We start from the raw sequence: 13,317 nt of genomic DNA, 5'->3' as shown, positions 1-13,317 counted from the left end.
TCAACACACACACTTCGGTTGGTGGAAACGCTTTATTAATAGTTTGAAAACACGCTTAGCTTTAGAAAACTAAAAGACGGACACTGATTGGATGAGACAAGAGGACAAAACGATGATGATGATGATGATGATGATGATGATGATGAAAGAGAGCCGAGTCAGACGAGCGGACTGCTGCAGAGAAAAACCAACCAGTCGGTCAGACTGGGACGAGTCAGATGAGGCTGGGAAACAAACAAATATTGGTTAGTTGTTCCAGAAGAATCATGTAAGACTTCCACGTCACGCGTGTGGGCGTGTCTCTGGTTACCTGCAGGTGGGGCGCGTCCACGGGTTGCCCGTCCCTCCTGACCGACACCAGCCGGGCTCGTCCGTCTCTTGGGTAACCGTCCTCCACCTGCAGGTGACACACCAGCAGCGCCGACTTCAAGTAGACGAGCAGCCGCTGGGCCGGACGCCAGTCGATGGCGAAGCTGGAGACGCACGTTAGCTCAGCTTAGCATGAAGTTAGCCTAGCTAAACTCACACAAGAAGAAGCTGGGAAACTTCCGACAGAGGATCAGGGAGTGTTTGAACTAGCCAATGAGATGAAATGCCTCCCAACAAGAAGTCTAGTCTTCCCCTGTTTGTTATTGATTATTGATCAATGCTGATTGGTTCACCTGGATCTCAGTCTCTGGATCTCAGACAGCAGCTCGAACTGACCCATGTATCGCTGCATGACCTCCAGCAGGGCGGCGCTCAGCTCAGAATGTCTCCCGGACACGGAGTCGTCCACCAGATCGACCGCCCCCTCGTTCGCCTGGTGACATGCGAACCACATCGGCCAATCAGCTCCTTGCACACATGAAACATGAAATATCAAAGCACCTGATTGGCTGACGTGTCGTTACCCGTAACCTGAAGCGATCGTCGGGGCTCCAGGTGACCGACAACTTCAGCGGCTCCAGCTCATTGGAGGACTGGTCCGACAGGGGGCGTGGCTTGAGCTCCACGTACAGCTCCGATTGGTTGAAGGACAGCAAGTTGATCTGCATGACGTCCTGGTGAGCAGAGACGAGTGCCTGCATCCTGACAGGTGGACAGGAGTCAGCTGACCAATCACAGCCACACCGAGGGGTCACATGACCTGCGGACACTCACTCCTCTCTGAGCCGCTGCCAGCCGATCAAGTGATCCAGAGCTGCGTCTGACTCCGCCCTCAGATGGGTCAGCTGACGATCACATGACCGCAAGGCATTCTGGGCCTTCAGCAGAGAGTCGCTCAGATGGTCACACTGCTGCTTCTGAAGGGTGGGGGGGGGTGAAATGAATTCTGGGTATTTTAACAACCAAAGAGAAGTTTCCTGCTCAAGTGATGTATTCAAGCCAGTCTGACCCAGAATTAAACAGTCAATGAATGTGTGTGTGTGTGTGTGTGTGTGTGTGTGTGTGTGTGTGTGTGTGTGTGTGTGTGTGTGTGTGTGTGTGTGTGTGTGTACCTTGTGGTGCAGTTCTTGGACCAGCTGTGTGAGTGTGTGTCGTCTGTCATGAATCTGTTGGATTCGATCCTGCAGAGATTTGAGCAGCGTCTCCGTCTCCTCCACCCCCAACCTGCTCTCTGCCTTCAGCGCCTTCCACCTGCCTCGAGCTCCGCCCTCTGACACACACACACACACACACACACACAGAAAAAAAAAGTATTTTCCTGATACACACTTTGAAACAACATCTGTGAATTCTGTACTGTGTACCGGGTGGAGGGGGGCAGGCTTGCGTCATCAGTTGCTGGGCAGATTCCAGACCCTCCAGCAGCGACATCATGGAGTCCAGAACAAACAGCTGACGCCACAGAACCTTGTGGACACGACGGCTGTCCTACACACACACACACACACACACACAAACACAGCTTTTACTTTGATTATTCATTGACATATTAATAATTCATATTTATTGATAAGTTATAACCGACCGTCAGGTAGAGGACCATCCTTGCTGCCTCAGCGGATTCCGGCTGCTCCGAGTCTCCACAGGGATCCAGGAGGGCTGGATCACACCGCTGTAGGACACTGACACACGACAGGTTGACGTCACACAACACAGCTTTACGTCATACAACAGTCTTACGTCACGCGACGCGACACAATTTCACTTCATAAACGGGTTTGATTAAATGTTCTCGGTGGGAACAAAAAACGTCGGTTAGCTAAAGCTAGCTCATCAGCATCGGTTCCTGCCGTTCGTTTATGTTCAAAGGTTTTATTTACGGGATGTAAACAACATGAGGCACGCGATCAAAAAACACAAACATGCAAAACACAAAAAAACGCTCTGTCTGCTTCATAACACAAATAAAATATGACTACATGTCCAAACTTACGATTTAACGTCTGCCATTTTTGTTTTCAAAAATCCGCGGTATCCCGAGTGATGTCATTGGTCGATTGATGATGACGTATTGGCTCGCTTAGCCAATCACGGATTTCACTTGAAAAAACTTTATTAGATATCTGTACAAAGACAGATGAGCTAAAACGGACATGTATGAGCAAAATATTATTAAAATATGAAACATGAAAAACGGAATTATTGAAAAATATAAATATAAACAAATATTGAATATGTTTTATGTTTTGTTTCATTGTGTTTTCCTAAGAGTTGGTTAAATTTTGAATACCTGGCATCATAGACATTCATTTAATTTAATAATTTATATTTAAAATAAATAAATATATATATATCAAACTCTTTGATTAATCTATAAAAATAATTAAAATGTAAAGGTGTGTTGCGATACATCACGTAAATAGTTTAACTGTTTTTATTTATCTTTCAGTGTTAATTTTAACGTTAAATCAGCTGCGCGGACTCGCGCTTGGGTCACGTGATCCTGTGTGTTGACTGGAGAGAAATACAGATGCCGCAGGCAGGCTAACGGCTAACCGCAGAGCTAGCTGTCCTCGGTGGATATACCGTCAGAAACCGTGACGCCGGCGGACGCAAGAAAACAAATACGAAACAGACAAATAAAGCATGAGCCCCGCCCCTGAGTTCCGGTAACGCTCACAGGTAGGGTTGGTTTGATTTATACACCTGGATGAGTCACAGTGATGTGCACAAATAGCTGCTTAGCTTAGCTAGCTGAGAGGCCAACCGACGATGCTTCATTGTATTAATATTGTGTGAAGTAAATATGGCAGCTTGTACTTCCGTTTATATTCTGATGTTGTTAACGTTAACATTTCATAAAATGCTAACTAGAACATGTAAGTGTTAGCTTAGCAGCCAGTGGCCAATCAGGCCGGTGCTAATGATGCTAACTAGCGGCTAACTCCGTTATTTAACGATCCTGGAGAGAAACCGTGAGAGAGACGAGACAGAGAATATAATGTATTTAACATTTGCACAAAAAGTTTTTTTTATTTGAACTTTGGAACGGAACTGTTTATAAGATATTATTACTGTGTTGTCACTTTGGAGCAGGTGTAAAAGAAAACCCCCGAGAAATAACTCATTCATCATTTATCCTCATTTGTCAGCAACTATTGATCAGCTGTTTTCCTGAGGAATCTTCCACTTCTAGACATGAATCTGAAATTCTAGACATGATTCAAGGTCCTGATCCAGATGATTCAGAACCAATAATTGATCATTCATATGAGGTCATTTTTTTTGCCAAGCCTCAATATTCATACAAAAACAGTTTGAACAAGGCAGTCAGAGACTTAAACATCCCGCGACACCCCTGAATTCAACATTTTAACCTGACTTACAGGTTTTTGTGCCTCTTGCTTCCTGAAAAAGTTGCTGTTTGTTTTGTGATTATATCTCATCAGGTTTCAAAGATGTGAACCTAAAACGGTATGAAAGATTAAATTTGACCTTGACCTAGTTTTCTCAAGGTCAAGGTCATCATCTCATTTTCATCCCCTTTGCTGATTGAGTAATGTGCTTTTTCTTTCTTCTTTCTATCTGCAACAGTTGTGAAGATATTTGACGGACGGACAAACACACAAACATTGACAATTACAATATATCACCGCTTTGAAGCGGGATGTAATCAAATTGATTTGATTGGCTGACCAGCCAGAGGTGACTCTGTCCTGATTGGTCAGTGTTTGGATGAGAGCAGAAACACTTCCTGTGCTGTTTGTGTGTTTCAGGTGTGTGTGTCTTCTTCGCTACAGGATGCCAATCTCTCCCCCTCCTCCCCCACCTCCAGGGGGGCCGCCACCTCCCCCCACCTTCAGCCAGGTAACCGTAGCGACGGCCCGTCTGTCATCAGTTACTTTTAATTCAACCATTACATCGTCCCAGCTTCTCTCAGATATGTTTTATCATCCGCCCCATGACTAAACTTACTCCCCTTCCTCCTCTTCCTCCCCCAGGCCAACACCGTCCCCCCCACCCTCAACAGAGACGAGGCTAAAGGTCGCAGCGCTCTGCTGTCCGACATCTGTAATGGCACCAAGCTGAAGAAAGTGTCTGCGGTGAACGACCGCAGCGCTCCGCTGCTGGACAGTAAGACCCCGACACCCAAGAGCCCGACACCCGCCACCGATCACCCGTACATTCGTTTATACCAGTACCTACACCAGCAGCCCGGACAGCCTAGACAGCAGGGGGCGCCGTGCGAGGAGCTGCAACGGACGGCCGGAGACAAGAGCTCTGCGCCGGCGCTAGAGAGTAAGAAACAAACAACCTGTGACATCAGGATGATGCAGGAGGGGGTCAGCCAGCCGCCACGCTTCCTGTCCGAGTGAACCCGTCCAGAGCGATCGGTCGTGATCCAGATTCACTTATTGACCAATAGAAACATGGAGATTAAAGGAATGGCGATCCAGCTGGAGGTTGATTTTTTACTAACAAGTTTTGCTTCTCATAACTGGTTTCTGCAGTGTGTTAGCATCGGGCGCTTAAGGATACAAAGCTAAAGCTACAAAAATTAGAATTAAAAGGTGATAAATAATAATCTAGTTCTGAATGGACTTGATCTGATAAAATGCTTCTTTAAATTGATCTATTGATCAGCCGTCAACAGTAACCACTTAGAACCGGTTTCATCCGACACGACATCACTGAAAACAGATCCTGAATCAGCTCATCTCTCATGTTTGACTGTGACTGTCCCTCGTCTGATGTGTGTTCCTGTTGTCTGTGACCGTCAGACATGACCTTTGACCTTCTGTGGGCGGGGTCTGGAGGTTTAGGGTTCCCGTCACTCGGCAGGTTGACGTCACGGAGCGGCTGGTTGAGGCGACCCTGCAGCATCCTTCAGTTTCATTCCATCTGTCCTGTCACTGGTCATCACCACGTTCACCTGTTGCATGATGGGAAAATTTGTGTCTCAAACCCTGAATATCCTGACGCTGCGTCAATGGGTTCATCCGACACTCTGGGTGTTTAAAACATCACTGGACAGAACCAAACGATAACCGATCAAATGATCGATCAAATGATCGGGGTCAAAGCAACCGCTCTGGTGGGTGCAGTTATGTTGGGATGATGTCATCAGGATTTAAGCTCTTTAATTAAAGACAAAGGTTTTAGTTACCAGAAAGAAACGTTAGCTAAAGTTAGCAGTGGTTTAACTGGTGTAGTCGGTGGTTTTACTGGTGTAGTCAGTGGTTTTACTGGTGTAGTCGGTGGTTTTACTGGTGTAGTCAGTGGTTTTACTGGTGTAGGCAGTGGTTTATCAGTGTAGTCAGCGGTTTAACCGGTTTAGTCAGTGGTTTTACCGGTGTAGTCAGTGGTTTATCAGTGTAATCAGTGGTTTTACTGGTGTAGTCAGTGGTTTAACCGATGTAGTCAGTGGTTTTACCGATGTAGTCAGTGGTTTTACCGGTGTAGTCAGTGGTTTTACCGGTGTAGTCAGTGGTTTTACCGATGTAGTCGGTGGTTTTACTGGTTTAGTGGGTGGTTTTACTGGTTTAGTGGGTGGTTTTACCGATGTAGTCAGTGGTTTTACCGATGTAGTCAGTGGTTTTACCGGTGTAGTCAGTGGTTTTACCGGTGTAGTCAGTGGTTTTACCGATGTAGTCGGTGGTTTTACTGGTTTAGTGGGTGGTTTTACTGGATTAGTGGGTGGTTTTACCGGTGTAGCAGTGGTTTTACCGGTGTAGCAGTGGTTTAACTGGTGTAGCAGTGGTGTAACTGGTGTAGTCAGTGGTTTTACCGGTGTAGTTAGTGGTTTTACTGGTGTAGTTAGTGGTTTTACTGGTGTAGTTAGTAGTTTTACTGGTGTAGTCAGTGGTTCCTCTGGTGTAGTCGGTGGTTTTACCAGTGTAGTCAGTGGTCCTACTATAGTAAGAAGTGGTTTCTTTCAATTGTTTTGTCCCAGTCCATCCCATGTTGGTGTTTGGGTTGCCGTAGTTACTAGATCTCACCTGCATCTCACCTGTGCCTGTTCACACAGTGATGTCATCGTAGAGTAGTGACATCAGTGCCATTAGAAGGCAGAGCCTCACTTCCTGTCCAATGGTTGTGGTTCTCAGAGCCCAAAGGAGGTGGGGGCGGAGCCAGTGACAGTGCAGCAGGAAGCCCATCAGGTTCTGTCCAACCAATCGGAGGGCTGTTCTCGGGCGGAGTCCCTAAACTGAGACCAGTTGGAGGTGAGTCGTTTATAAACATATTCACGCTGGTCCAGTCTCAGATCAGCTTATTGATCACGTCTGATCGGTTCTGCTGCTTTCATTAATTGATGTTCAGATATTTTAAATATTTTATTCCTATATTGAATCTTCTCTCAGACGGTTCTTCTGGACGTTCTCCCTCCACTCGGGCTGCTGCACCTCGTCCCCCCAACCATCGCCATGACGACACAGATAGCCCCTCCCCTCAGGCGACGTCACCAATGGAAGCGTCTCGCTCCCAGCGCCCCTCCCTTCCCAACCTGTCTTCCTCTCCCTCCCCCTCCCTCTCCCCCTCCGCAGCCTCCTCACCCTCTGCCAGCATGAAGCACTCGTCCTCGGCCCCGCCTCCCCCTCCTCTCAGTCGTCGTGGTAACGCCCCCTCCCCTCCCTCTTTATCTTACAACAGGGAGAAGCCCCTCCCCCCGACCCCCAACAACACCCCACCCCTCCCCTCCAAGCCTCCCCCGTCTCCTGGGAACAGCAGACGCCCTCCGACCTCGGGGGGGAACCCTGCCTCCTCCTCTCTGGCCCCGCCCCCTCCGCCGTACCGCATCACGAACGGCGGAAGCGAGGCGGCGCCCGAGCTGCCCCAACGTCACAACTCCCTCGGCAACAAGAGGACCGCCCCCTCTCCAGGAAGCCACACCCCCACTCGAGGCCCCGCCCCTCCGCCCCCCGCCTCACCCACTCCCTCCCAACAGGGCGCCAGTCGGCCCCCACCCCCTAACAGAGAGACCCCGACTAGAGGAGCAGGTGAGTGTCTGACCAGACAAGGCCCCGCCCCCATCCGATCACCTGTATTGATCACCTGTATTGATCTCTCTCCTTAGCCCCGCCCATCCCGAGCCAGTCGTCAAGAGCGGGCAGCAGAGAAGCCCCGCCCCCACCTCCGTACCGGACACATGGTAGCCCCTCCCTTTCCTCCGACGCCCCCGCCAGAGGAAAGCCTCCTCCCCCGCCCACCCGCACCCCCGCTGCCCCTCCCCCTCCGCCCCCTCCTCTCCGTAACGGACACGCCCCCTCAATCCCTCGCTCGTTTGTTGGTGAGTCTGCCCCCCATTCCTCTTCCTCCCTTCATCATGGATCGTATTGGTTCTGTATTGATCAGGATTGTTCCTTCATCTGCTGATCAAATCGATTTGATCAGCTCAGATGTGATCGATCCTCCATCAGTCTATTGGCTCTGACCTTTGACCTCTGAGGGGTTCTTTAACAGAACTGATCGTTTCTCCTCCTCAGATGATTTTGAGTCCAAATATTCGTTTCATCCTCTGGACGACTTTCCTCCGCCGGACGAGTACCGACACTTCGCCAAGATCTACCCCAGCAAGGCCAACAGAGGTACCGGCGCAGCACCGGCGCCCCAGTAACGCAGTACCGGTACCCCGGTACCAGAACCACAGTAATCAGTAACTTTAACTGAGTTTGTTTGTTTGTTTGTTTCAGTGATCAGAGGAGCTCCGCCTCTTCCACCTGTCGGGAGGTGAACCACAACACGTCCTCACACACACTCTTCCTTTCATCCCATCTGATGACATCATGCTCAGCCTCCATCATCTGCCTCGTCTACGCTCAAAGCTGATTGGCTGAGCAGAGATCATGTGACTGCTGGAGGGTCCTGCAGACTGAAGCTGCCAACTTCTTCCCTCTTTACGTCTAATGTTTATGTTTTTGTTTGTTTGTTTTGCACGTGCACTTTTTTTTTTATGAGCAAGACAAACCGCCACAGCTCCAGGTGTGGGCGTGGCAGTGGGCGTGGCCAATTAACAACAACACCCACGGAAGGAACATGTTCTGGATTGTGAACACGAACAGTTTCACTTTTATTTGATTTCTTTCAGAGTTGGATGAGAAGGTTTATTACTCATTTGTTCGTCCTTTTTCATTTTTTATTTGTTGTTTACCTGAAAACAGATTCTGTCTGGATCATCTACAAAATTAAAAGAAGCTGTTTGTCAGGTGTATGCTAAACTAGGCTAACTGGAAGTTCCACAGAAGATCGATGAGTTATGTTGACGAAGAACCTGGAATAATAAATTATAATTATGAGTTTGTTAAAACTCACTGATTAGAAATGAATAACAAAGAAATGAAACTCTGAAAGAAAGACAAGTTGAAAAATAGTCAAACTTCCTCTAATGCTCAAAATTCAGAAACTGGATGGAGCAGGAAGGACCTGGATAATTTGGCCGGGACGGTTCAGTCGAAAAAAACTGATGACATCATCGCTATCCTCACCTTTCTTCACGATGTCAGCCATGTGGCGTGTTTTATTTTGGAGGGGCTTGACCTGCCGTGACCTCTGACATGGACACTAATCAGTTTTAATGTCGTTAATCTTTATGTGCCAAGGTGGACGAAACAAACTCACCTGGTCTCACTTGACCTTTGACCCCTCTCCTGCTGCAGGCCTTCAGCGTTCCTCATCATTCCTCCCCACCTTCTAATAAACTCTGCATGTCGTCTGGATTTTAATGGTTGCGTCTCATCGTCATGACAACGATCAGAGCTTCAGGATCTACTTAAGTAACTTTTTGGTTTGGAATCCAGTTTCTACTTCAGGGTCTGGGGAGAGACTTCAGTCATCATCTGCTGATTCAGCGCGTCTAGTGTCAAACTTCCTCATGGGATTCACTTTTTTTTTTTTAACGTCAATTTTTGCTTCTGGTGGAACGTTACCGTAATGACGACGCTCTTCTCTGCACGTCAGGATGCATCTTAAGCTACAAACTCCTTCTGCCTTATGAACTGTTTGTCATTAAAGCTTCTGAACGTGTTAATAATTGTGAATAAAGTCACCGTCGGTCTAACTGTAGTGACAATAGTAGCTCTAGATGTTAGCATGCTAACTGCTCTGTATTATGAAATAAATACAGTCTTGACCATTCTCTGTCGTCATTTCTGATCACATATTTCTGAAACATTTTTATTTTGGGAAAATTTTTGTTTTAATATTAATAAAATATATTCATATATTTTTTAAAATATTCATAATATGGAATGCACATGGAATGACTATCTAAATATTTTATCTTTATTTTTTTGTTAGCAAATTATTTAATCCGTTTTGTGAGAAAATTACTTTATAAATGTGATTTTTTTTTTTTGGTTAAAAAAGTAATTACGTTCACGCGCTCTAGCTAGGAGTCAGTCTTTGTACTTCCGGGTTCAGATGTCACGTTACCGGAAACAGGAAGCAAAACACGTGAAACTCGAGTTTCCCCGATGTGGAGGGCGCGCGGCTCGAGTTTTCCACGCGTGACCGTTTAGATCGACATCCTTACCGTCACGCGCCGAACGAAGATGGATGACGTGAACGTCATCAAGCTTCCGGTGACGGAAGAACGAACTCCGGCTAACAAGAGGCCGCGACCGGAGAGGATGGACCCCGGCGGGGAGGCGCTGAAGCGGCAGAGGAACGTGCGGAGCCTGGCGGTGCTGGGGGAGGAGGACAGCTCGGTGAAGCTGCTGGAGGAGCTGGTGTTCGGTTCGGACGACAAGCTGGTGGAGCGGCTGGTGGGGGTGAGGCCCACCGGGTGGCGCTAGTTAGCCGCTAGCTAGCAATTTACACCGTCAAATGTCCTAAATGTGAGCGTTTTGTTTATTTCTGACGTCACTTCCTGTGGTGGGGCAGGAGGAAGAGCCCCAGAGAGGAGCTCTGCTGCTGGAGGAGGACATCAGTGAGGATGAGGGGTCAGAGTCTGAGGAAGAGGAACACCTGCAGCCCCCCCGGACCAGACAAGCAGCCTGGGTGGACGAGGATGACGAGCTGGAGGAAGAGTGAGACCCGTTGAGTCAAAGCCAGGAGTCAAAGCCAGGAGTCAAAATTAGTTCATAGTCAAACGTCAACAGAGCTGATTTAACAACATGCAGGCTGTAGCCAGGTGTTGTGGGTGGAGTCTAGTCAGGTGTCGTGGGCGGAGTCTCTTCTATCTCAGCTGAAGCTGACGTGTGTTTCAGGGTGGACATGCAGCATCGTTACCGTAGAGACCTGAAGAAAGGAGAGGCGGAGTCGACCATGTCCAAACAGAAGCTCCAGCAGAGAATGAAGGAGCAGTGAGCACACACATCTGCACACACACACACACACACATCTGCACACACACTCGTACACACACATACCTGCTGGTGTGTTTCAGGTTTCAGAAAGCGATGGGCGGAGCTCCATCGTGGGCGGAGACCAGCCTCAAGAAGAAGAAGAAGAAGAAGAAGAAAGGTCCAAATAAAACTCTTCACAGGAATCACGTCCAGATTAAAGTTGTTGTTTTTTAAGAATCGAATGTTTTTCTTCCTGAAGATGAAGATGAAGACGAGGATGAAGATGAGGATGAGGAGGATGACCTGATGAGGAGGACAGGGAAGCTCCTGGCGACTCCGGAGAGGCTGCCCAGCGGGATCCTGAGGGTCAGTCCTTTAAACCAACCAATCACAGCACAGAAGCTCTGACCAATCACAGCACAGCAGGGCAGCCTGAACAATATGTACTTGAAAGTAGCACTTGGCTTTAGCTTAGCTTTACTAAGGCTAATGAATTGATTGTTTCCTTGGCGACCGGTCTAACGTTCGTGTTTCTCATCTCAGATGAAGAGGTGTCGCCATGCCAACGCCGCGCGTCCGTCGGAGGACAGGCTGACCTCCATTCAGTTCCACCCCTCTGCCCAGGTCGTCTTGACGGCCGGTCTGGACCAATCGCTGTCCCTCTTCCAGGTACGGCCATCCAATCAGCGCCCGTGGCAGACTCACCTGTAGGCGTGTGATTGGGTCATGTGACACCCCCCCCCTCGTGTGTCACCCCTCAGGTGGACGGAAAGACGAACCACAAGATCCAGAGCGTCCACCTGGAGCGCTTCCCTGTCCACAAGGCGCGCTTCAGCTGCGACGGCGAGGCTGTGATCGCCACCAGCCTGAGGAACAAGATGTTCTACGTGTACGACATGATGGAGGGGAGGGTCACGCCCGTGCACACCGTCAGAGGTGGGCGGGGCCAGGTGCTGGGAGGGGGAGGAGCTGTGTCGTTTAGCAGGGATGCTAACGGCGGTTTGTGTGCAGGGCTGAATGAAGCCAGAGTGAAGGAGTTCACCGTGTGTCCAGAGGGGGGCGCACTGCTGCTGTCAGGAACCAACGGGTACCTGCACCTCCTCACCATGAAGGTGAGGCTCCGCCCCCTCCTCAAACTCTTCCTCCTCCTCATATGACATCACAAGAGTCCGCAGCACTTAAAATGTGTTTAGTTAAAGTAAATTAATTGCTTCCTGTGTGTGTGTGTGTGCGCGCGTGCGCGCAGACGAAGGAGGTCGTCCGCAGCATGAAGCTCAACGGTGACGTCAGCGGCGTCGCCTTCTCCCACGACGGCGGCAAAGTCTTCGCCAGCTCTGGTGCGTCCATGTCTGATGTCACACGTGAGCGTCCAGTCAGTCATGTGACCAGCGTGTGTGTGTGTGTGTGTGTGTGTGTGTGTGTGTGTTAGAGGAGGGCGAGGTGTATGTGTGGGACATGCGCAGCAGTCGGTGTGTGAACAGGTTTACGGATGACGGATGCGTGCGAGCGACGTCCATCGCCGCCTCCCAGAACGGGCAGTACGTCGCCTGTGGGTAAGACAAACAAACAAACAACATGCTTCATTCTGATTGGCCGACGCCGGATCACTACGAGCCTGCTGATTGGTTCTGACTTGTTGAACTGAACACGAGAGGATCCAGGCGGTTGACCAGGGCTTCTGTTTCAGCTCCTTCTCGGGCGTGGTCAACATCTACTCCCAGGAGGCGTGTCTTAATTCAGCCAATCCGAAGCCTCTGAGGGCGGTGAAGAACCTGCTGACTTCGGCGACCTCCCTGACCTTTAACCCCTCATCTGAGATCCTGGCCATCGCTTCCCACGCTGAAGACGAAGCCATCCGACTGGTGAGACGCCGCCGGATGACGACGACGATGATGATGATGAAGAAGAAGAGCTTTGACCTTTGACCTTTATGACCCCTTTAGGTCCACATGCCCAGCCTCACTGTCTTCTCCAATTTCCCCGTCCCGAAGAAGAAGACGGTTTACCGACCCGGCTGCCTCGACTTCTCCCCACACAGCGGCTTCTTCTCATTGGCTAACAACAAAGGACACGCCCCTCTCTTCAGGTGAGACTGTCATGTTAAAAAAAAGTGGGAGTGGGGCTGTTGTGAGGTCATGCTCACGTCCTGCTGGGTTAGCTAGCATCTTGTTGTTCCGAGCTAACCTAGCTAGGATGCTAGCTAATCCTGCCCGGTTAGCTAGCATCTCTCGTCCATCCATTGCTAGCATTTGTAAATGTTAGCCATGATTCTTCTTCGCTAACGTCAGACGTTTTTGTGTCCAGGTTGCTGCATTACAAAGATTTCTGAAGCGAGGATGAACGGATCTGAACCAGAACCGGAACCAGAACTGGACCCAGTCCGCCGTTCCTTCACTGTTTATTTTTATTACCTGTGATTAAACCTGTTGAACGTGCTGTTTTGGTTTGATTTTACCCAGAATGCAACACCATAGACGGCAATCAATCAGCAGATTCCACAGATTTTAATTCATCTAAAGAACGAGTTGTGCTACAACTACAGAGGTGGGGTACACCCCAGATGAAACGCCAGGGCCACACGGAAGATGAATTTAATTCAAATGTTCAATTCTATCAATCCTCTGAAGCCGTCCAGAAAAATAAGAGGTTTAGTGTCCTGTTCTTA

The 13,317-nt window shown here is 49.0% G+C and overlaps 3 protein-coding genes across 6 annotated transcripts; 2 read left to right on the top strand and 1 right to left on the bottom strand.

Annotated features, from left to right (window-relative positions):
* Positions 1-23: 23 nt before the first annotated feature.
* Positions 24-2,413, bottom strand: si:dkey-225f5.4 (uncharacterized). 2 transcript variants are annotated; one of them, XM_068336133.1, is made up of 9 exons: positions 2,363-2,413; positions 1,955-2,051; positions 1,734-1,857; positions 1,482-1,639; positions 1,144-1,286; positions 894-1,071; positions 663-802; positions 311-473; positions 24-224 (listed from the first exon to the last, which is right to left on the bottom strand). In XM_068336133.1, the coding sequence occupies exons 1-9, from the start codon at positions 2,377-2,379 to the stop codon at positions 159-161; spliced, it is 1,086 nt and encodes a 361-aa protein (XP_068192234.1). In that variant the 5' UTR covers positions 2,380-2,413; the 3' UTR covers positions 24-158. The 2 variants fall into 2 exon arrangements, with proteins under 2 accessions (XP_068192234.1, XP_068192235.1); XM_068336134.1 differs by lacking the exon at positions 2,363-2,413 and having other exon boundaries at positions 1,734-1,852.
* A 476-nt stretch (positions 2,414-2,889) lies between these two features.
* Positions 2,890-9,501, top strand: wipf2b (WAS/WASL interacting protein family, member 2b). Of its 3 annotated transcripts, none has more exons than XM_068336131.1 (8): positions 2,890-3,051; positions 4,170-4,236; positions 4,371-4,668; positions 6,477-6,593; positions 6,732-7,367; positions 7,445-7,657; positions 7,854-7,955; positions 8,061-9,501. In XM_068336131.1, exons 2-8 carry the CDS (start codon positions 4,171-4,173, stop codon positions 8,099-8,101), a joined length of 1,473 nt encoding a protein of 490 aa, XP_068192232.1. In that variant the 5' UTR covers positions 2,890-3,051; position 4,170; the 3' UTR covers positions 8,102-9,501. The 3 variants fall into 3 exon arrangements, with proteins under 3 accessions (XP_068192232.1, XP_068192233.1, XP_068192231.1); XM_068336132.1 differs by having other exon boundaries at positions 4,146-4,236; positions 4,371-4,503; XM_068336130.1 differs by having other exon boundaries at positions 4,146-4,236.
* A 292-nt stretch (positions 9,502-9,793) lies between these two features.
* On the top strand, positions 9,794-13,089 carry utp18 (UTP18 small subunit processome component). Its single transcript, XM_068336128.1, has 13 exons — positions 9,794-10,136; positions 10,249-10,394; positions 10,575-10,670; positions 10,754-10,830; positions 10,912-11,018; positions 11,196-11,321; positions 11,414-11,588; positions 11,664-11,764; positions 11,899-11,989; positions 12,082-12,205; positions 12,340-12,514; positions 12,596-12,738; positions 12,957-13,089. Exons 1-13 carry the CDS (start codon positions 9,918-9,920, stop codon positions 12,979-12,981), a joined length of 1,605 nt encoding a protein of 534 aa, XP_068192229.1. The 5' UTR covers positions 9,794-9,917; the 3' UTR covers positions 12,982-13,089.
* The last annotated feature ends 228 nt before the right edge of the window (positions 13,090-13,317 follow it).

The sequence above is a fragment of the Antennarius striatus genome, chromosome 16 (genome assembly GCF_040054535.1).
Source record: "Antennarius striatus isolate MH-2024 chromosome 16, ASM4005453v1, whole genome shotgun sequence".
In the NCBI taxonomy this organism is placed as follows: domain Eukaryota; kingdom Metazoa; phylum Chordata; class Actinopteri; order Lophiiformes; family Antennariidae; genus Antennarius; species Antennarius striatus.
The sequence above is the reverse complement of the archived record's forward strand: the minus strand, read 5'-3'. Positions and strand labels throughout refer to the sequence as shown.